Source organism: Aethalodelphis obliquidens, unplaced genomic scaffold, assembly GCF_003676395.1.
Source record: "Aethalodelphis obliquidens isolate GAN/ISIS:26980383/991018 unplaced genomic scaffold, ASM367639v1 scaffold52, whole genome shotgun sequence".
Taxonomy (NCBI): Eukaryota; Metazoa; Chordata; class Mammalia; order Artiodactyla; family Delphinidae; genus Aethalodelphis; species Aethalodelphis obliquidens.
In genome coordinates, this window is record NW_020837996.1 from 5,355,747 (window position 1) to 5,378,286 (window position 22,540).

A 22,540-nucleotide genomic window follows, 5' to 3' on the forward strand; every position below is an offset into this window, starting at 1 on the left:
GTCTTTTCTCTCCCAACTGTAAGCTCCCTGGGGGGCGCTGAAAATTTTCTGTTCCAGATGCCATATTGCACAGCAGTTTAGAGAGTGGATGTTGAAATCAGACAGACCCCATTTGGAATCCTGGCCCTGCCATGCTACTTGATCTATGACTCTTGGTAAGTTTCCCAACCTCTCTAACCTTCAGTTTCCTCACCTGTAAAAGGGGGTATTAATATCTACACTTTACAGGGATGTCATGATAATGAAATGAGATAATGTGTGAAAAGTCTTAGCATAGTGCCTGCCACAAAACAGTTAAATAAATGGTGACCATGAAATTATTTATTACTGTATTTCTTTCACATTTCCCATAACACAGTGTTGCTACATTTTTAGCTTTTCAATAAATATTATTGAATTAAATCTTCAGCTGGTCTTCAATTCAACTGTATCATGGTCTTAAGGAAACATTCTCCTATTCTAGGAAGATGTGGAGAAAAAAAATCGGCAAAATCAAACTTAAACAGGTCAACGTAAAAGTCTCTGAACATTTTAAAACCTGCCTCAGTATAATTCAAACCATCTATAACTGTAACTTCACAATGAAAACAAACAAAAAATTTGGAGTAAACATAGAACCTTTTAAAGATTTATATAAACTCTATCCTTTTGTGTGTTTCCACTTGTCATTCCAAAATTGGAAAAAATCCCATGGAACTTGGTTTGAAAGGTGTGAGAACAGCCTGAATTTGCTCTTTAGTTTTAATGAGGTAAATTGCTTTTAATTGCACAAGAGTTGATTTGGTTTACCACTAAAGAAGTAATCTGGGATTCTCTGCCCCACACTCCGCCCCCAATTAAACTGTATTCTGTAATGTCATTAAAAGCTGCTATTCTAAGTATCTGAGGAGGTTCAAGAGGGATTCTTTTCTTTGATTGTATGCCAACTTTTTTTTTTAACTTCAGCCAAAAAAAAAAAAAGAGGACAGTTTAATAAATCTCTCTTGGATTTGTTCTGCAGCTTATTAAATCACTGTCTTCTCTGATTCTGGATCTGAACGTTTCTTTCTGACATTGAATTCTGAGATCAGTCACATCGAAAAGGAAAGAGATGTAAGGAACAGCCCCTTCTCAGATCTGCAAGTGTAGAAGGGACGTTTTGGAACTGGAGGTAGCTTTGTAACACTGTAGGTGGGAGGGGCAAGCCCCTATCTGAAGAAAGATCTTCGATGCCTCCAAATGCTCTGAGGAGAAAAATCTTAGATTCTCAAAACTCAACAGCTCTTTCTGGAAGAAAATAAATTGGCTCCAGTAAGACTATCCTTTTACCTTTTCCAGGGTTCTGAGCCTTGCTGTGTGATCTTGAGGGCATCGTGCCACTTCCCTGCATCCGTTTAACCTTCTATAAAATATCCTCATTCCTCACTCCCAGCTCAGGCAGGACATTTAGAAGTGTTGGGGGCAATATATGGGAGAAGGCGTTTTTAGGCACTAAATGGTGTTAGAAAGACTCAGCAGTATTGCCATTGTCACTCAGGGAATACTTTTATAAATCAAAGATTTTCATGTCGGTAGAGCTCTGGAAAATCTTGCTCAGTCTCGTGATTTTATAGTTGTTCTACAGAGCTTAAGTGACTTGCCGAAGATCACACAACTGTGCAGTAAATGAGATAATGTACATCAGTGTTTGTCGCAGTGCCTGGTGTATAATAAGCACTCAGTAAACCTCACCTACAGTTGCTACTGCTGACATTATTGTTGCTATTATTCAGGTCTCCTTACTCTCAGTTCAGTGCTCTTTCTATCAGATACATACAGAAACTACAAGAAGCTTGCCCCATGGGCCCAAGAAATTTCTTGCTATAAGAAAAATGATCATTCCAAGAAACCATCTCATTTTTTTCATAACTGAGAAGGTCCAAAACGTGGAGAAGTGTTATTTCTTGGCACATAGTTCCCAGGATGCTAACATAACACAGGATCCGAATTTGGGGCCTTGCTTGGGAAGGAGAGGCTATCCCTTTCTCCTGACCCTTCTGACCCTTCCACCCACAAGTAACACAGAGAAACTGCACACTGTGGACCAGGGATTGAATCCAGGCTCCAACAACCCTGCCCTCAAGTCCCCAGGGAAAAGCAATGTCCTGGAAATGGAAAATGACACTGACTTGGAGAAAGGAAAGACTGGCCAACACTTGAAACTGGGAACGCTATGTGGCCAAATGGCAAAAAAGACAAAATCAGACTCCTACCTCACACCATACATAAAACATAAGCTCTATAGGTTGATCAAAGACTTGTGTATCAAAAACAAAACTATGAAATTCTTAGTAAAAACATAAATGAAAATCTTTCAGACTTTGGTATTGAGAAAGATTTCTTAAAGATGACACAAAAAGATTTGACTGTTAGAAAGATGGATAAATCTGTACAAAGAGTAAGAAATGAAAAAATATATATATCTTAAGTAAAATGAAAAGACAAGCTGTAAGTGGGAAGAAGATTCTCATAATACATAAAATCAGCAAAACATGAGTATGAAGAATATATAAAACATCCTGCAAGTTCATAAGAGGAATACAACCAACCCCAAAGAAAAATGGATGAAAGTCATGGACAGGCATCACAGACATGAAACCCAAGTGACAAGAAACACAAGGAAAGATTTTCAGTGTCACTGGTGATCAAGAAACTGCAGATCAAGACAGTGATGACGTATGTTACACCCATTCTACTGGCAAATTTTTAAATTGGGACAATATCAAGTGTTGAAGCGAATGCAGATCCACATAATCTCTCATCCACTATTGCTGGCAGAGTAAATTAGTGCAAGCACCTTTGGAAACGCGTTTAGCAGTATCTCCTGAAGTTAAATATTCAGATCTCCCATGACCAAGCAAGTCTACTGGTAGTTATATGCTCCACAGAGACTCTTGAACATGTACAAAGAGAGACATGTACAAGAATATTCTTAGCAGCAATGCTTACAATAAAAAAAAAAATCCGAAACAACCCAAGTGCCTAAAATTGAAAGCATGAGTGAATAAACTATGGCTTATTCACACAATAGAATTTTCTACACTCATCAGAAAAATGAACTCCAACAGTTTTTAATATGAATGAATTTTAGTATAATATTAAGTGAAAAAAGTAAGTCCCTTCAAATTACTCATAGTTCAATACCCTTCTTTATAAAGCTAAAATAACCAAAACACTAGAGATATGTATAGATGCAGTAACACTGCATTAAAGCAGTGGAATGATTAACAAAAGATTCAAGAATGGGTTACCTTAGGTGCGGAAAGACACACATAGTTATAGGTAGTTGATTGTTCAGTTTCTAGTGTTTGGTTTGGGTGGTGAGTGCAAGGATGTTTAATTTATTATTAAAAATAACTAACTAAATATGTTAATAAATAAAAGCAAGCCCTTGTGTGGACCAGTGATGAGCTACATTATGAGTCGAGTATTATGACAACCCCTGTTCTCTACAACTGAGGTCCCATCTTCCCTTTTCCTTTGTTTTAAGGGACACTGGTCACTGAATAATGGTATATTTTACTGCCTAGGTGCACAGACTAGTTTCTGAGAGTGGATATCAGTGAGGCCCTAGGCAGACTAGGCACATAAAGAAATAATATATATCCCTTATCCGTAAGGAGCTCTCTCCAGCAGCATAGATAGTCGCACCAACAGACAATGAGAGAGAGAAATGCCAAGTATCAGGGTGAGGTCTCTGCTATGTGTTGTGGGATCTGCTCCTCTTTGCTGCACTGCTCTCCTTCCCCCACTCAGGCTCTAGGAGCTCCACTTGCCAACTAGAGAGGGTCAGTCAGGGGGCCACCTGCATCAGAATCCCCTTGGAGGGCTGATACCATGTACATCCCTGGCCTCTCCCCAGATCTGCAGTGTCAGAATCTTTGGGGTAGGGTCCAGGATTCTGCAATTTTAGCAAACTTCCCAGATGCACCTAAGGTCTGAGAAATCTTCCCCGCAGAGATTCTATGTCTTGCTTTATCCCCTTTGAGAATCCAGGATAATATTTTGAATGTGCTACTCTCTACTGTCACACTTCCCCCCATTGGTCAAGAACCCTGGCAGCCATTCCATTGTTATAGCCCCAGGGAAGAGAGATGAGGAAGGCTTCCTCAGAAAAGAAGATACTATAGAGCAAAAAGGTAGCGGCCCTGGAAGCCACAAGACATGTGTGTCCCAACATGCCCACCTTGGACTAAAGTCCCAAAGAGAGATATTTTAGATAGGTTGTGGGAAAAGGCAAAAACAGAGTCTCTCTTCCCTTTCCTAATTGGGTCCCTGGGACCTGGTCCCAGACACTATTTTGGAGAGGGAAGGGGAACTATTTTGAAACAGAAAGACTTGTTAAATCTGAAGCCACAAGATGTCATTGACTGAAAATTTTAAGTTGCCACAGTACAAAGTGAGGTGGAGACTCAAAAAGATTAGATTAGATTTAGAACAAACAAAACCAAGAAGCTTCATCGTCTTTGCACGTTGAGTGTGGTGCAGAAATTTGCAAACTGGCACGGCTGTATCTGCACTACCACCCCAGGGCCTGTCCTGCAGGAGGGACTGAGTAAATGCGGAATGCGACTAGGCTGAGATGCCTGAGACATCAGGGAAGACGCACTGCACACTTGACCTTGGGTCAGGGTCTTAAAGGGATGAGTGGGAGTTACTAGTTAGTGTGTCTAGGGGTGGGAGTAGGGAATGGAGCGGGGAGGGGGGGGGTGCAGTAGAAGGTATTCCGGGCAGTATTCACGAAGAAAAGAACTGTGGAAGGTCATGTATGGTGCCAGGAGAGACGAGGAGCCAGCCAGGAGCCCAGAGCATGTCCTCGGAGGAAGAGGACTTGTTCCTTTCCTGCCTTGTCTTTCACAGCAGTCATAGTACCCAGCCTGATGTGGACATCCCAAGTCCCAGGCAGCCTGCTTATACCACTTCTCACTGCAGGAAAGCTGTGCTTTAAAAACCTGCAGTGACATAGCAACCACTGGCAGCTAGAGTCCCATCTCCTGCCCAAGCAAAGGTCCCCGTACACAGCTGTCAGAGAGTTGCCCAGTATTTGGAACAGGGGCAGAGAGTGAGGAAGGAAGAAAAACCTTCTCTAACATGGAGAAGGAAGCATTTTTCAATAAGAAAATAAACATATCTTCTCCTTTTTATTCATTATAAGAACAAAGCATGGTGTAGTGGAAAGAAGAGGAGTTTTGTTATTCAAAGGACTTGTGTTCCAAATCCAGCTCCACCACTGCTACCTATGGGTAGCAGAGACGGTCATCAAATATGCTATGCATTTCCCTTCAGTTCCCAGATTCCCTTGCAACTAGGTTGGGAACACGTGATGGGGTCTGGCCAGTGGACTGCGGGTGGAATCTCTGGGTGTCACTTTCAGGCTGATGTAGTTGAAAGTGGTTGTACTTCGTTCCTCGCTCTCTTCCCTGCTGCAAAGAGGCCATGGGTACAAGCTGGCATAGCTTCACAAGGGACAAAAGGCGTCCGACCTTCCTGACCTTTATCAGACTTTGCACAGAGAGAAGCAAACCTTTGTTAAACCACTGATATTTGGAGATTGATTTGTTACCCCAGAATCACATAGCCAAATACACTAATGCACTAATACATTGTAATATAACCCTTGGTCTCATTGGGATGAAAGTTACTTGACTCTCTAGGCCTTGGTTTTCCCATCTATAAGATGAGAATAATTATACCTATGTAATTGGGTTGTAAGAATTTACTATATGTTTATGTCCTATATAGCAAATAATATATAGCTGGCATTTAATAAATGTCTCTTCCTTTAAGATGCAGTTGATGTCATTATTATTCCTGTGGTCATTACTGTTACACAGGGGATACAATAAATGTCTTTAAATAAGCAGCAACTGTGTCAGGCACTCTACTCGTTGTTTTACATGCATGATCTCATTTTTGCAGCTAAAGAAACCAAGCCTCAAAGAGGTTACTTGTTCAAAGGAACACAGAGCTAGTAAGGGATCAAGTCAGGATCAGAAACAGGGATTTCCTAAACCAAAAGTCCATACTCTAATGGCAACGTTCCTACTCACATTTCTCAGATGTGGAACCCCGGAGGCTCAGAGATGTTACATAAGTTCACCAAGCAAAGCAATAACTGTTAGAACAAGAGGACTCTTCTCTATTCCAGACCAGTGTTGCAATGATGTGATGATTAGAAAAGACAATCCCCGCTAGGGCACTGGACAGTGATGTCTGTGCCCCCTCCCACCACAGAGGCCTCGCCCATTGTGAACTGAGGTCCTAGCAGCTCCAGATACTGTGGGCAACAGATAAGAAGAGGGGGAAAGAAGGAAACTACACCTTGATAAAAGGAAAACTGGATGATTTGTGTTCAGAGAATGGCTTCTCAACAAAGTTTCCGAAGAAAATCCCACTAGCTGAAAATAAACATTGAAAGGGTTTCCAAATCTCTGCCAGATCTCTGTCTCTCTCTCTTTCTCTGTCTCTCTGTTGGTCCCTCTCTCTGTGTGTCTCTCTGTTTCTCTCTCTGTCTCTCTGTCTTCCCCCCACCGCCCCCTGTTTGTTTTGGAAGTTGAGAAAAGTGAGCAGTGTGGATCCTAAAGTAGTTTACACTGAACCAGATGGCACATGCGATTAGCATCAGACTCAAAAGACACGTTACTTAGAGATTAGGTTCTAAGCAGGGACAAATCTGTTCCAAAGGAACAGACGGTTTGGTTTTCTCACAGACTCCCCTCAAGAGCTTCCTCGGGGCGTACCTATTCATCCCTTCTCCCATCAGCACCATCAGGCAAGCCTGAGCTGGAGAAAACAGGAAATTCGTCTCCATAGATGTCCCAGTTCTCCTCCCGCTGAACCCGGAAGTCATTCACACAGGGCAAGCCACTCCCTGAGGGACCTCGACTGCTGGTGGCCCCTGACTCCCTCATACCCCAGGCTAACAAGTCACATTATGCCACTCAGTCTGCACAAAAACCCAATGAGACTCGTTCTGTGGTTGTTCCCACTTTACAGCCGAGGAAATTGAGACTTATAAGGATTAAGTACTTTACTCGGATCACAAGTCAAGTAAAAGTTGAGGCGAATGGAGGCTAATTGCCTCCATGAAAGAAGAAAGAATTAAAAAGTGTGTGTGTGTGTGTGTGTGTGTGTGTGTGTGTGTATGTTTTAAAAGAGCCCCAAGGAGCAAACCATCCTAGAGGATGTCTGTCAAGTGTCCCAAACTATGTAACTATCTTGAGGCGTGCAGCAAGGTAAACAATGAGGTGAGAAACCACAAACATCTCACCCTGACCTATTCTTCTGGGCTCACATCGCACAGGTCCTATGCAAAAACACTCTAGGGAAATGAAATAAAAATTGGAAAACCCATTCAAAGCAGGAATGAGACATGGATACAGACCAAGGCCTTTTTGTTCCTTAAGTCCTGTGCTTCTCAGACCCTGGAGAAAAACACACAGTTTTCAGGGAAACAAGGAAGCTTAGCTTAGGGTTACGTGCAACTATCAACTATGAAGGGATGACCTTATTGCAAAGAACCTGAAGGTAAGGACAGAAGTTGGGAAAATGAAAGGAGCAGCAGAAATAATAACCACAACACCAGTAATAACAGTGATCACTTAGTATGGGATATTATATTGCTCTGATAAGCACTTTAAACGTACTGTTGGTCTCATCAGCCCACACAACAGCCTTCTAAGACAGACATTGCTATCATTTTTCCCATTTTACAGATGAGCTTACTGAAGATCAGAGAGGTTAAGTAAATTGCCCATGGTTACCCAGCTGAAAAGGGGCTAAAGTAGGAATCCAACCCAAGAACCAGTGCCCTTAACCAGTAAACCCTTCTGCATAGGACCCTCCTGAAGAGAGGCCAATAGGATAGTCTGCCAACATTTCGGAAAGTGCTTAAAAGCCTTCTGGTTCCTCTGCTTGATGTCAGTACAAGTGTTCAAGGCTGTGAGTACAAGCTAATGTCACCGACAATACTCCAGGCAATTTGCACATCTGGCAGTTAGATAAGTGCAGACTTAAAGCAAACTGGGTCCCGGAGGCACAGGACAATTCACAGGGAGAACAACAGAAGGGATTTCATTGTAACTCAGACTTGGCCAAGGAATCAAACTCCCCTTATTTCAGGGTATAAAGGAGACACTCACCCAAGAGCCCCAGACACCCAGTAAGTTCGTGTGTATGAACTCAGATTGTATTCACTTGGAACTTGAGGATTTAAGGAGAAGGCTGAGCTGAAGTTTCCCTTGGGGTATTTTTTTAATTTGTTTTTTTAATTGAAGTATAGTTGATTTACAATGTTGTGTTAGTTTCAGATGTACAGCAAAGTGATTCCGTTTTATATATATATACATATATACAGATATATACAGATATATATATGTGTGTGTGTGTATATATATTCTTTTTCAGATTCTTTTCCTTTTGGGTTACTTTTGTAAGAGAGTTCACTTAACAAATAAATAGTGGGAGAAGAGTTACCTTTAAGCTGTGCATAAGAGCATACTGCTTTCACACGTGAACCAAGGATGGATAGACTAATTATACATTGCCGCCTCTTTAAAATGGGTCCCCGAAGGGCTCTCTGTTCACCTACTTCTAGTCTCTGTACGTATGTAAAGGTAAGAATTTTGCATTTTCTTTGTAACTGTGTACAACACTGGGGCTGGCCTTCTGTCAATTAATATTCATCAGAGGGTTTTTACTGAATCTGAAACTCAAAGACGCAGCAGGACTGGCGAGCAGCAGCTGTCCAGCCTGCCCTGTGATTATGCTAACCCTCAGAGGCCACCATCAGCCCAGGAGATGTGACTCCAGTAAAGGAATCACTCCTACTCCTACCAGGCTGGAACTGACACCGCATGCCCAATCCAGGACCGCGCTAACACTCCATCTGGCCTCGATGCTGAGCCGGGCCCCTGACCATGACTGCCGCTCTGAACAACGAAAGGGAGCCAAGCAGCCCTTGCTCTCTGCTGCCTGTGCAGCACCACATGCAGCAAGAGTCGGCCTTGCCACGCCCCTAGGATGGGATTCACTTCACTTCTACAGTGACACCACCTGAAATCCAGAAAGGGACTGCCAGGGCAGGAAGGGGCAGGCATATTTCAAAGTTTTCAGAGTGAGGGTAATTTATTCCGACATGGAAATCAGAAGGTGAAAACCGAGGAAGGCTCACTTAAAAAAACCCAGTAATACAAGGCATACAGTAAGACTTAACCAGGATTAGTTTCCAATCACCTTACACAAACCACCTTGCACAAACCAACCATGTATGTACTGCGTTAACCTGCTGTCACACATCTGTCTAAATGGTCAGGAAACTCCAGGCATGAATATGAAATCACAAGAACGCTTTTCTTCCCATGCCCTTCTCCTAGCTTTAATTCCACGGGATGAGATTCAGACAGCAATTCTGGATGCACCATGTCAACCAGACATTAGGGGGGAAAGTCTTTACAGTGAAGTGGTTCCTGAATCTTTAATACATAAATATTCAAGCTTCACTCTGAATAAATCCCGGGTGGGAGATGACTGATCCTCTGCTTTCTAAGACTTCGTATTTCTTGCACAGTTTGCTTCTCACAGAGAGGAGTGTTGTAGGAAATGGTGAATACTGACATCCAAGTCCTACCTGCTCATAGCTGGAGGACGTGTGGCCATCCATCCCACTGATCCTAAAAACAGGGAACCCCAAGGCTCTTGACTGTGGGATGCTGGCTGGGGACTGGTGGTTACCAGAGATCAGTTTGGGTGAGCAGAAGCTCTGACCACAACCATTGCCCAAGTCCACTGTCATTTCCTGCTCTCCAGGAAATACCGTTACGTGAAGAAAGGCAACGTCCAGAGCAGTTGTATAACATGCTACTATGAGAGTAGTAATAAAAGACCAGGGGAGAATATATAGTTAATGTGTGTTTGCTTGCTTATATAGTGAGTGCCCCTGGAAGCAAACACAACAGGAGACTGAAGCCACTGGTGCCTCTGTGAAGGGATCAGACCTTTACCTACTTCTCACGTAGAGCAAAAACCTCACAGCAAAATGACTCCAAATTTAGCCTCTCAGTAAACTTTCTCAGGAAAACAAACAGTTCAGCCTATGTTTTCCCTAAATTAGTTTAGATTCTGATATCTAAGTCGTCAGCTACTTTCTGCTTTCCCCCTTCATTCAGACCAAGGGAGTTGTTAGAGAAGAAACATTTCCTAACTGCGCAGCATGTGATGAGCACGTGGGGTTTCTGGCACCCCCAACCGGCCAGGATGCTTTGCACTCACCTTGCTTTTTAAAGAGGTTGCTCTGGACTATCTCATTCATGGACTGGACTTTCTGCTTCTGGAGTTTCTCGGGAGGGATGCAGGTATAGAACTCATAGAGGAGTTGGCTAAAGGCAGGAAAAACCAGAGCACGCAGAGCTCGTTAAACCAATGTCTGCCACCCACTGGCACTTACAGTCTGTCCATCCCCAGCCTGCCAGCTCTGCAGGGGCAGAAACAATGTACCTCTTGCTCCCTTCGCCCCCCACCTCCGTGCATGATAAGCCTTCAGTAAGTATGCATAGTTGGTCTTGGTGTTGAATACTGACAGCGTTCAAAGAGATGTGGAAATCTGACAATAATATCAAGAAACCCAACCACTTACTGTGTGTACCAGGCACATGTTTTGCACTTGACATCCACTGTGCCATTTAAGCCTCACAATTCTATGACGTAGATCCAATGCTTATCTCAATTTTACAAGTGGGAAATGTAAGGTTTAAAAAGGTTAACTAACTTTCCCAAAGTTACACAGCTAGGGAGGGTCAAAACCAGATTCTAATTTCATTGCCATGCCATTTTATTCACTAATGTTTTATGCTTAGTAATGTTTTATGATAAATCTTAAGATCAAAAACGTCCTTAATTTTTTAAAAAACTCTGAAAAGTTGTGGGTTAGAACCAGTTTGGGATATGAAAAAGGAGATAGCTCTTTCCAAATACAGTGAAAATAAAAATACCACTGAAACAAAATTACAGCTCCTGTCAGCTTTCCAAAATCAGCTCATTGTGCTTATTCATTCTTTCAAATCCTTATTAAGCATCTACTTAATATGTGACAGGCAATGTGCAGGGCAGTGGGATACAATAGGAACAGACTTGGTCCCAATTGGCATGGAACTTACATTCTAATGGAGGTCAACGTACAAACACAAAAGCAAGCAAATCAATACAAGGCCGTAGATGCAATGAAGGAAATGAACAGGGAGTTGTGTCAGAGAGTAACGGTGCAGGGGTTGAGGGAGGAATAGAATTTATTTACAATGTTCAGAGGTAGCTTCTCCAAGAAGATAACATTTAGCTTGAGACCAGAAGAATGAGAAGAAGCCAGAAGAAATCTTCGTATGAACAGTGGATAAACTGACGGGAGCTGAATAAAGTTTGGAATGCACTGAAAAGAAGTGTGCCCATGTTTATTTCTTAGTTTTGATAGCTAGGCTGTAGTTATCTAAAATGTGAACATTAAGGGGAGCTGAGTGAAAAGTATGCAGGAACTCTCTATACACTGTCTCTGAAGTGCTTTTCCAAATCTAAAAGTATTGCAATATAAAAAGTTTTTAAAATCTTCTATACGTTATCTTGGAACTTAAGTGAATTTAGGAAAAAGAGGAAAAGGGTGTATCTGGCTCAGATGCCCCTATTCTAAGAGCATAAGCACAGTAAAATAATGTGTTCCTCCCATGAGAGGAATGGGGTGAAGAAGGAGCGAGCGAAGGGGAGCCCATCTCATTATCCCATTAAGTGTCCATAGGTTGTTCTCCATTTGTAACTACAGGGCTTACAGGGCAAAGACTGGAACCCCAAAATAACCTTCAAGCCCAGGTGAAATGGAGACATTTACACCAAACATCAGTTTTTTAACCTACATGTTCATATTCTGCATCACTGATATCGTCAAAGAAGGATGTTTACTTTATAGTTGGTTTTCACCAAATCTGACACAACCCAATGAAACTGTAAAAATCCCACACCAATATCCCTGCAGGAAGCTCTGACCATGTGTCCTCCCTGTCCCCGCGCTGAGCGCCTGGCTGGAATTACTCACAAGAGCTCTCCTCTCCCTCTGAATCCCTGGCTTGACAACAGAGCCCAGGAAAGTACACACCATAAGCTCACCTGAGTAACTTTGCATCAAAGACGGTTTCCACATCATAGAGGACAGATGGGATGTATTTCAAAGCTGCCACCTAGGTAGAAAGTGAAATAAACATGAGCAGTGCCCACGGCCAACAACTCTGCCTGGTGGTGAGAATACTTTGCAACATAACACAGATCAAGGGAAAATGATCCTGAATCCTGGGCACTGCTACAGTGATTCAGACTCTGCATGTAGATTGAAACACCAGGTGTACCTCTTTCAAAAGTGTCTTCTGTCTTCAAGGGAGCAGAAATGTAGAGTAGAGCAATCAACAACTTTGAGGTTATACACACTTACAGTCAAATCCTGGGTCTACTCCTTAGTGGCCAGGTGACTTTGGACAAAACACTTACCCTCTCTGATGTCTCAATTTCCTTATCCATAAGATAGAGGAAATAATGTCTATTTTGCAGGATTGTACAGATTCAAAATAATATAAATGTGGCATCCAGCAGAGAGCCAGACATATTTGCGTGCTCAATAAAGGGTAACTTCTATCTTTATTGGAAGATGGTAAGCTTGAATTGTTTTGTTGGTGGCAAGGATGACATGGATTGAGTTATTTCTATTTTCTCTCCCTGGCCAATTTGTGAACAATCGTCAGCGTGTTTTGGTCCACTAGCTGGGTTAGGAAAACTGGGCATTGTGGTGGATTGTTTCTGTCCTCTGTGCAAGATAACTGATACATCCATAGGTGGGAAAAAGACCCAGGCCCTTGCAAAACAGCACCATTTGCTAAACAGCAGAGTAGACTGTAATTTCCACAGGAGGAGTTGTAAGTCACATAGTTGGAAAATAATGTTTAAAAATCTGGTAGATGTATCCATTTTATATTTTCTTCTTATTTTTCTGTATATTCTAAGTGTTTCATAGTCAACAAGTATCATCCTTTTACAAACAGACCAAAATTAAAATAGAGAAAATTCTTTTTTTAAAGAAAATCTTATCCTAGCCACATACAGTTGCACTTCTTAGTTAACATAAATAACAATTATGACTATCCTCTGAGAGTGTTCAGTGGAGCAGACACCATGCTGTTAGATTATTTTGTTAAACCTTATTTCAGCCTACAAGGGATACACTATTTTCATAGATCAGGAACCACTAGGGCATCAAGATTCAATAGCTAACTAGGTCACAAAGTTAGCAAGTGGCAGAGCCAGGATTCACAATCAGGCAGGCCACTTACAGAGCCACTCCTTGCAAACCTCAAATAGCACTGTTTTTCTCCGTGCCCCCACGCTTTTTTTTCTTGTTATGATTTTTACAAGTCAGTATTATATGTTTGATATTAAAAAATTCACACAAGTATTAGGGTGAAAATTGTCCCTGAAGTCCCACATCTCCATCTCAGCCCCAATCCCTACTCCTCAGAAGGGATCACTGTCAATATTGTGGTGAGTCCCAACTGTTTTCTGTGCATGAACAAGTATGTGTTTGTGTGTGTGTGCATGCATGTGCACGTGCACATGTATGTGTGTGATTATACAGTTCAGTAACTTGCTTTTTGCAGTTAACCATGTTATCACCAGTATTTTTGCACACCACTTCATAGAGTGCACTCTTCATTTCTAATCACTGCACAACAATGCTCACATGGGTACACCAAGTCCTCCTTACTGACGGACTCCATGCTATCTTTAGTTTTTCTTTATTATAAAATAAGTGATAAGAAAATATTAAAATATGCATCTGTGTATCTGTGAGAACCCCTGTGTGATGGATGGGCTGCTTGAAGAGAAATTAGTGTGTAAAATGTATGTACACATATGCAAATGTACATACAAATGTATACACATATACGTTTTAGGAGATAATGTCATATTAACTTAGAAGCAGTAATCAATTTCCTTCTACTCCTTTCCCTATAACCTTGCTAACACTAGTATACAAATCTGTCTCATTTTGTCAATCTGATACATAATTTGCAGCTGCAATCTGCGAATTTTTGGATCTAGTCCAGGTGGGCACCTTTTCTATACTTATTGAAAAACTGTATTTACTATATATAGCTTGTTTATATTCTTTCCCCATTTTTCTTTTGGGTGATTTCTTATTGGTGTGGAATTCTTTATATATCATTAATATTAAGCCCTTTGCACAGCTACATGTAAAAGAACGAAATTAGAACACTCCCTAACACCATACACAAAAATAAACTCAAAATGGATTAAAGTCCTAAATGTAAGACCAGACACTATAAAACTCTTAGAGGAACACATAGGCAGAACACTCTATGACATAAATCACAGCAAGATCCTTTTTGACCCACCTCCTAGAGAAATGGAATTAAAAATAAACAAATGGGACCTAATGAAACTTAAAAGCTTTTGCACAGCAAAGGAAAACATAAACAAGACGAAAAGACAACCCTCAGAATGGGAGAAAGTATTTGCAAATGAAGAAATTGACAAAGGATTAATCTCCAAAATTTACAAGCAGCTCATGCAGCTCAATATCAAAAAAACAAACAACCCAATCCAAAAATGGGCAGAAGACCTAAATAGACATTTCTCCAAAGAAGATATACAGATTGCCAACAAACACATGAAAGGATGCTCAACATCACTAATCATTAGAGAAATGTAAATCAAAACTACAATGAGGTATCACCTCACACTTGTCAGAATGGCCATCATCAAAAAATCTCCCCCCCAAAAAAAAATGGTTCTGAAGAACCTAGGGGCAGGAAAGGAATAAAGATGCAGACGTAGAGAATGGACTTGAGAACACGGGGAGGGGGAAGGGTAATCTGGGACGAAGTGAGAGAGTGGCATGGACATACATACACTACCAAATGTAAAACAGATAGCTAGTGGGAAGCAGCCGCACAGCACAGGGAGATCAGCTAGGTGCTGCTCTGTGACCACATAGCGGGGTGGGATAGGCAGGGTGGGAGGGAGACACAAGAGGGTGGAGATATGGGGATATATGTATATGTATATAGCTGATTCACTTTGTTATAAAGCAGAAACTAACACACCATTGTAAAGCAATTAAACTCCAATAAAGATGTTTAAAAAAAAATTAACCCCTTTGCAGTAACACATTTTGCAAGAATTTTCTCTTGCTTGTCCTATAGTTTGATTGTTGCTTGTCTTTTAGCTTCGTTTATCGTATCTTTCATTGCACAGTAGGATTTTAATTTGTATGTTGTCAGATGTGTCAGATCTTTTCTTTACATTATTGGATTTTGTGTCCAGAGATTTATTCTTTATTTTTTCAAATCAAGATGGCAAGAGATAACAAGATTCCAAAGTGAATGTTTCTAAAACTAGGGTCTATTGGGACACCCTTTTCCCATAGGATGACGTTAGGTATTCTGTGGCGGGAAGGTGCGGGGGTAAGGAGTTGCAATCAAATAATTAGAGGAAAGTTTGATTTAAGCGAAGATAAACCAGTAAGGTGTTTCTGGAGGGGGTTTTTTGGCAGAACTTTTCAGAATTTTAATATGCTAAGATGCATTACGACATTCTTCCAGGCAATTATAGTATACAGTACATTTCAGCCTAGCTGGTCAGGCCATCTGTATCAGGAAACATCAAGATATGGCAAAAGCAGATGCCTGCAGGGCTGGGAAAGCAGCAGAAAGAGTGAAATGAGAAGAGCACAGGCCAGTGGAGGCACAGGAGGTATGTGGAACCCACACTCTGTCTAAAGAATGAGTCATTCTCGTTCACTTGTTTCCACACTGTGCCAGCCAAATCAAACACACCTGCAGGCTGCACTGCTCCCGTGGGCTGCCAGCGTCTAAGCCCTGCATCCTAAAGAGGCATCTGAGGCACACGCCCTGACAAAAGCCCATCTAAGCATTCTAGCAAACTGCTCCTTCCTTCACTCTTAGGCTGAGAAACATAGAGCTCTGGGCCCACAGGCACCTGGGGCGGGGTGTGGGGGGGATCCCTGTGCTCCACCCAGCACTTGCATGCTCCGAGGCCCATTTCTTCACCCCCTGAGCCTCAGCATCTTCATGTGGGGCAGAGAGGAATGATGCAAAATAAAGTATATCTTGCAGCTATTGTAATGCCCAGCACGCAGCAGGCCCCCAAAAGTGCGTGTGCTGGATCTCTCCTTATCTCATCTCTCTGACACCAGCCCTCATTACCTGGCACCTGGACAAAGTGTAACATGGACTCACCATAATTAAGACCAAAGTGAGGGAACAAAAACAGAAATGAAATTCTCGGCGAGTTGGGGAAAGCCAGGACTTCAGTGTCTGTAGCAAGTTGCTGGCTTTCAAGGGCTGCATGTGATTCCAGGGCTTCAGAGTGATACTGTAGAGCACTAATCACCAGGTGTCTACATGGACACTCACACTTAAATGCTTCAGCTAGTAGTAAAGAGGAGCTGGGCAAAGCCGGGACAAGGGCTGCTTCAGAAGGAGCCAATCTTCCCAGCCTCCCAGCCCTGGGCTGGCAATAAAGTAAAACAAACTGAGGGGTTGTCATGCTGAGACTCAAAGGGTGTTATCACCTCGACAGGTGTATTAAACTTCCATTTGGTCCCGGGGGCCTCACAGAGAAATGGCAGGCCTGTGGTTTTCTTTTCCAAAGGGGACAGGAAGTTTGCCAAGTCTGTTGTCACAGCCAGCACTGGCCTCAGGAGGCCTGTCCACAGTCCTCACCTTCACACAGCCCTGACACACCTGAGTGGAGTAATAGCAGGTGGGTTCAAGCAGGCACTACCACCAAGCACTCCCAGGAGGCAGAAGAGCTCAGCCATAAGACCCGCTGGAGACCTCCATTCATTGCAAGTTTCTAAGGTCTGGGACTAGAAACAGCTTGGCTTTCTAGACCTGTTGGACTCCTGCGAACTGCGCTGCTCTACTGTTGTTATTATCTTTACTCTCATTAATATTACTATTGCACATAAAATTATATTCCTGTGTTATTACTTTCATCCCATAGTGTATATCCCTATATCACATATAATATTTAATAAAAACAAACCGATGTTTTTATGTAGGTGTGTATGTGCATATATATACACATATACCTGTGTATATATTAGGATTAAAATATATTAATCAAAATAGCAAACCATTATCGGAAACTTTATACATGCATGATCTCATTTTATTTTTACAACTGCTCTATGAATAGACACTGTCATCCCACTTTACCAGTGAGGAAAATGATAGCACGGAGAGGTAAAAATAACTTGCCAGAAGCCACATAGCTAATAAGCCACATACACAGCAAAGATATGTACCTGATTCTGTCCAACTGGCTTCGGACCAGTACGCTCTACTACTGCCTACCCTGCTTTAGGAAAAGTTTCCATCTTGGTAAGTGCGGAGGTTTTAATACAGGAGACAAGGCTGAAGTGGGGGAGGAGGCAGATAAAGAAACATCTCCCGTTTAGGAGAATGGCTTTTGAAAGAAGGTACAGTTTTTCTGATATGCCTTAAGTTAAGAATCCTCTTCACCACATATATGAAGGTTGCAAGAATGGTCACCAGGACATTTTCCAGCTCAGTAATTAGTTTATAATGGGGCACCGAGTGAATTTCCTAGATGAATCATCAATTCCAAGCCCCTCTGCCAGAAGCCAGGTACAGGCCACAAGAAGAGAGCCAGCCCCAAATCAAGGAATCGTGATTTTACTGTGGCCCTAAGAGAAGCCGCAGGAAAACACTTGAAATGATTGCTCTCCAGATGGACTTCACCAGAGCTGATAATCCTGGGCTGCTAGCACACAACAGATGTTTAAAAATAGCAACAAAAATCAAAACCACACAGTTGCACTCCCTCAAGCTCAACGGGGATTTGTCTTCTATGTGTTTCCACGGTTCCTTATCTCCCCCCGCCCTCTCTTTTTCATTCTAACCAAGACTGCACAGTGTTGGTGCCAGCAGACACAGACTTCTGGGCAAAAGAACACATCCTGCAATGGTGCAAGGTTATACGAGAACACTAGACATCTTCCTCATTCAAGAGCTCTGACAATATTCCCATCCCATCAATTTTCAACCCTTTTATTTTAGCCAAGTAATGGACAGTCAAGGTCCATGGAAACCGGACAAACAGTGTTACAGGGATTCACCGCAGGTGACCAGAAGCAGCAGCTTCCTTATAGATGCTAAGCTGTCCCTGAGGAAAATACATCCACTCTCCCCAGACATTCACCCTTGCCACTGGTCTTTCAGTGAAAGCGAAGGGAAGAGGGACCAATAGGTTCTGGGATATGAATGTCTCTGTGCTTTCTGTAACCCAACAGTGTGCTGGCCCCCGAGTCTTGGCATGAGGCAGGAGAATGCAGTGTTTAAAATGGCTGGCTGAAGAGGCCAAGTTCAACTCTAGGTGGGTCCCTTTTACGTGAGTGTCCTTGGGGAAGTTAACTCTCTATGCTCCAGTTTCCTCATCAGGAGAATGAAGGGAATAAAGTCACCTACTTTATAGGGTTGATGTGACGATTAAATGAAAAATAAGAGCTATCAATGGGACTGCAGCACCTCATTGGAACAGAATTTCATCCTACCCTCCATAAATCCAACATTCCCAAGTACTGCCCTTAAGTATGGGGTAGGTGGTTACGAAGGGGACAGTAAAGAATCATTTAACAACTTGAGATGAAACCCCGGCTCTGGCTGTTAAATATGAGTCTCCCCTCTCCCACCTCTGGGGGCAGCCTGTAGGCCACTTCTCCAGAAGGAACCACCTTCTTCCCTTACTTCGGACATGTTGGTGTTTTACAAAACTTAACAATGGAAAGAGAGGAAAGGAAGAGGCCTCCTTAATTAGCCTAACTTCATCACTGCAGACCAGACATCTGCCCATCTGTGCTGTTGTTTACGTTGCTCATCGCTTAGCCACCTAGCATTTTGCCTGAAGACTCAGCTCTTTAATGAAACCATACTTTCAAACTCTGGGCTTACACAGCCTGGATTCAAGTCCCAGGCCTGCCACTTCTCAGCTGTGGTTAAGTTACTCAATCTCTCTAAGCCTCCACTTCCTCAACTGTAAAGTAGAGATAAGAAGAGTATTTGCCTAATAAGGTGGTGGTTATAAAAATCAAATAAGCTAACAGTATATGTAAAGGTTTTAGCTCAGCATGTGACACATGATAAATGCTAAAACATAAAATAGTGCAACTAGTATTCATTCTTTCATTCACTCAGCCAAAAGATATTCAAGTACCCACTATGTGACAGCCACTGTTTCAGATACTGGAGACCTAAAAGGCAGAGCCCCCTGCACTCCTGGACACTCTAGTGGCTATATTAGCAATCATGTGTGGCGATCATAGTGGCCAAGGGAGCATATCATACAATTATGAGTTGCTTATTTATTTCCACTCATACCATCAACTTGGAGAATTATAAAGAATCATGACCTAAAGGAGAATGGGTCTAGTGGGTCTGCACAACGTCACCAAATGGCCATTACTCACACTTGAGCTACATCCAGTTCACAACTGTCTGGTGTTGACTGTCTCATTCTGCCATCAGTTTTATCAACAATATTCACAGGGCTGGCACACATGGGGACTTCTGAGCATACAGCCCATTCTTGAAAACACGTGGAAACCCCTGGCCATACCCATTCGTTGTGGCTTAGAGAAGAATATTAACTTTGGAGTTAGAAGAGCTGGGTGGATTGAAATCATAGCTCCACCACTATGAAGAGGTATAATTTAGGATGAATTATTTAACCTTATGAGCCTTCTGTGGACACTGAAGACAGCGATTCCTTGCAGACTTTTGGTAGGACTAAAAACACTGCATGTGAAAGGTCAGCTTCATGCCTGACACACGGTAAGTACTCAATCAGTGGAACGTGTTTTTAATGCTCCCTCTACCCTCTTTGGATGGCTAGCTTTAAATTCTCCATAGCTTTGGGTGAGCTACTGCCATGCCAGCTCTGAACAATAAGGAAAACCACAGAAAGCAATTCACAAAAGCCAGATGAAACTCAGACATTGAGAAATAACTTGCTTGGGCCCCAAAACTCACAATAGGCAAAGCTAAATTGAACCAGATAGGCTTTACTCTGAACTGAGGCAGGCATGAATTAGGGTTTCCACCTAAGCCACTACCCAGCTGGAAGTAGAAAGTCTGGACTAGAATGTCAATCATTGGCATTCTTACTCCGTGCTCTCACCCAAAACTTATGGCAGACATTACTAATAGATCACAGCACTCTTTCCTACTGTACCCCCATGCAGGCTCAGAATCAAGACTACAGTCATGTTGTACTATTTCACTGGTGAAACTTTCCCTTCCTTTTTTATTTTTCATAGAGTCAGTTCTTGTGAGTTTATCCTCCTTGAAATTTGTATCTGTTTCTTGATCTAACAGAATAACTGGATGACCTAACACTGTTCGACTTCATGTGACAGGGTTAGAAACAAAAATATTCCCTTCCAGATTCCACTATAGGAAAATGCCCTCAAGGCTTCTGTTTTACGATGAGGTAAAGGAGGGAGAGATATAAATGACTAAAAATTATTTAAATGGAACTATGTAACAGGCTTTACACACCATGCTTTACATGCATTACTTTATTTAATCCTCTCAATAATCCTCTAAATTAGACTTCCCATTTTATAAAAGGATAAACGAGGCCCAGGAAACTGAAGTGATTTGCCCAGTGTTACCTGCCCAAGGGGGCATGCCCCATTTCCCACCCAGATCTCTCTGGCTCGAAATCCAAAGCTCTTTCTCCTGTAGCAAATGTCAAAGTCTGCAGAAGATCTCTTGTGTGGGGTTTGCTAACATCAAATGGCCCTGACTCCTTTCCCCTCATCGGCCCATTCCTGGCACCCTAAAACAGCATTCAGTTTTTTTCAAATGGTATTGCTCTCTGTATTTGAATATGACTTTACATTCTTCTTTGACAACTTTTCAACAACCATAGGAATAGATGGAAAGCATCACTGATTTTATATAACTCCTAGAAGCTAAATTTGACCCTTAAAGTAAATTTAAAAAGAGACAGAGTCCCTTTCCATGACTTCAGGGTAGAAATCCATAAGGAGAAATCAGCATAACCTGGAAAACAAGACATTTCTAACACAGTTACCCAGACAATAAGAACCTGGGTTCTTACTGACTCATGCCAAAGCCATAATAATCCTATTGGCTCTCTGCATTTGCATAGCATTTTATAATTGGCTCTTTTGCAGACAATGTTCATCTGATCCAAACAGTGAAGTTCCAGAGATGAGGAAACAGAGACACTGAGAAGTTAAATCCAGGGTAAAATCATATTGCTGATCAAGAAGAACATTCTGTTGACCCAGGTCTCCTAAGGACCAGAAATTCTCCTGGCTCATCTTTTTGCTTCCTTGCTTCCTTCTTTTTTTCCTCCTTTCTTTCCCTACCTTCTTGTTCCCTCTGCCCTTTATTCCTTCCCCCCAAATACCTGTAGTTCATCACAGGGAAAGAGGTGCTGAAATTGGAAAGGGTGGCTCTAGGATGGCTTATCCCCTTGTCTTTCTCAAGGTCATGCGGTCTCTCTCCTGGCACCTCTGCTTCTCTGGGGCATCTACTCCGATTTCCTCCCCACCAACCGGCTTCCTCTGTTTGTCCATCCTTTCTGCTCCCTCACACTTCAGCTTCCTTGGAGCCTATTTCAGACCTGATGCAATGCCACAGCCCCTCATTGCAACCGGGCATCCTCAGCTGTCACCGGATATCCTAACACTCACTGTGTGGTCTCTCACTGGAAATCAGCTGCTTCCAGTGTGATATCAGTGTGAAGAGGTGTGGAAATCACTCTGCCTCGGGGGTGATAGGCTCTGGCTCTTGTCATATTTCTTCATGCTGCCCCCTGCTCCCGTTACTCCCTTTGCTTTGAAATGATGAGGGTTTGAGGAATAGAGGGAAGACTTAAAAAAAAAAAAAAAAAGACTAGCAAGAGGGAAGAGAAGGTGAAAACTGTAAGACTGCAGCCCCAACTCATTTCAGAGAAAACCACCATATCCCCAGTAGGTGCTAAATGTGGAGTATAAAGAACAGTGTAATGGAGCGGCTCAGAGCATGGTTTTAGAGCCAGGCAGAAAGAGATCTGGATCCCAGCTACACCCCTTAGTGCATAGGAGCCTTTCAATTTCCTTATCTATAAAACAGAGATGTGAACACCTATTCCCAGGGTTATTCATTCAACAGATATTTATCAAGCATCAACTATGTATTAGGACTGTTCTAGGTGCTGAGGATACAACCATGAACGAGACAAAGCTCCCCTCTAAGGAAGCCGTTAGCAGAGGGATTCCCAAACTTTGCTTCATACTAAAATCAAGTTGGGAGATTTTTAGACTCCCTTTTCCCTAGTCACACTCCATACTAATTAAATTAGAATGTTTGCTGGTGGTAGTCAGTCATCAGAATTTATTCAAGATCCTCAAGGGACT

The 22,540-nt window shown here is 42.3% G+C and overlaps 1 protein-coding gene across 2 annotated transcripts in view; it reads right to left on the reverse strand.

Moving 5' to 3' along the window:
- The window catches only part of DOCK2 (dedicator of cytokinesis 2), a 407,498-nt gene that overhangs the window by 280,466 nt on the left and 104,492 nt on the right, over positions 1-22,540 (reverse strand). For both annotated transcript variants that reach the window (XM_027084336.1, XM_027084335.1), the window contains exons 24-25: positions 12,163-12,233; positions 10,288-10,394 (exon numbers count right to left, since the gene is read on the reverse strand). In XM_027084336.1, the coding sequence (XP_026940137.1) occupies positions 10,288-10,394; positions 12,163-12,233 (178 nt within the window). The remainder of the gene's footprint in view (positions 1-10,287; positions 10,395-12,162; positions 12,234-22,540) is intronic.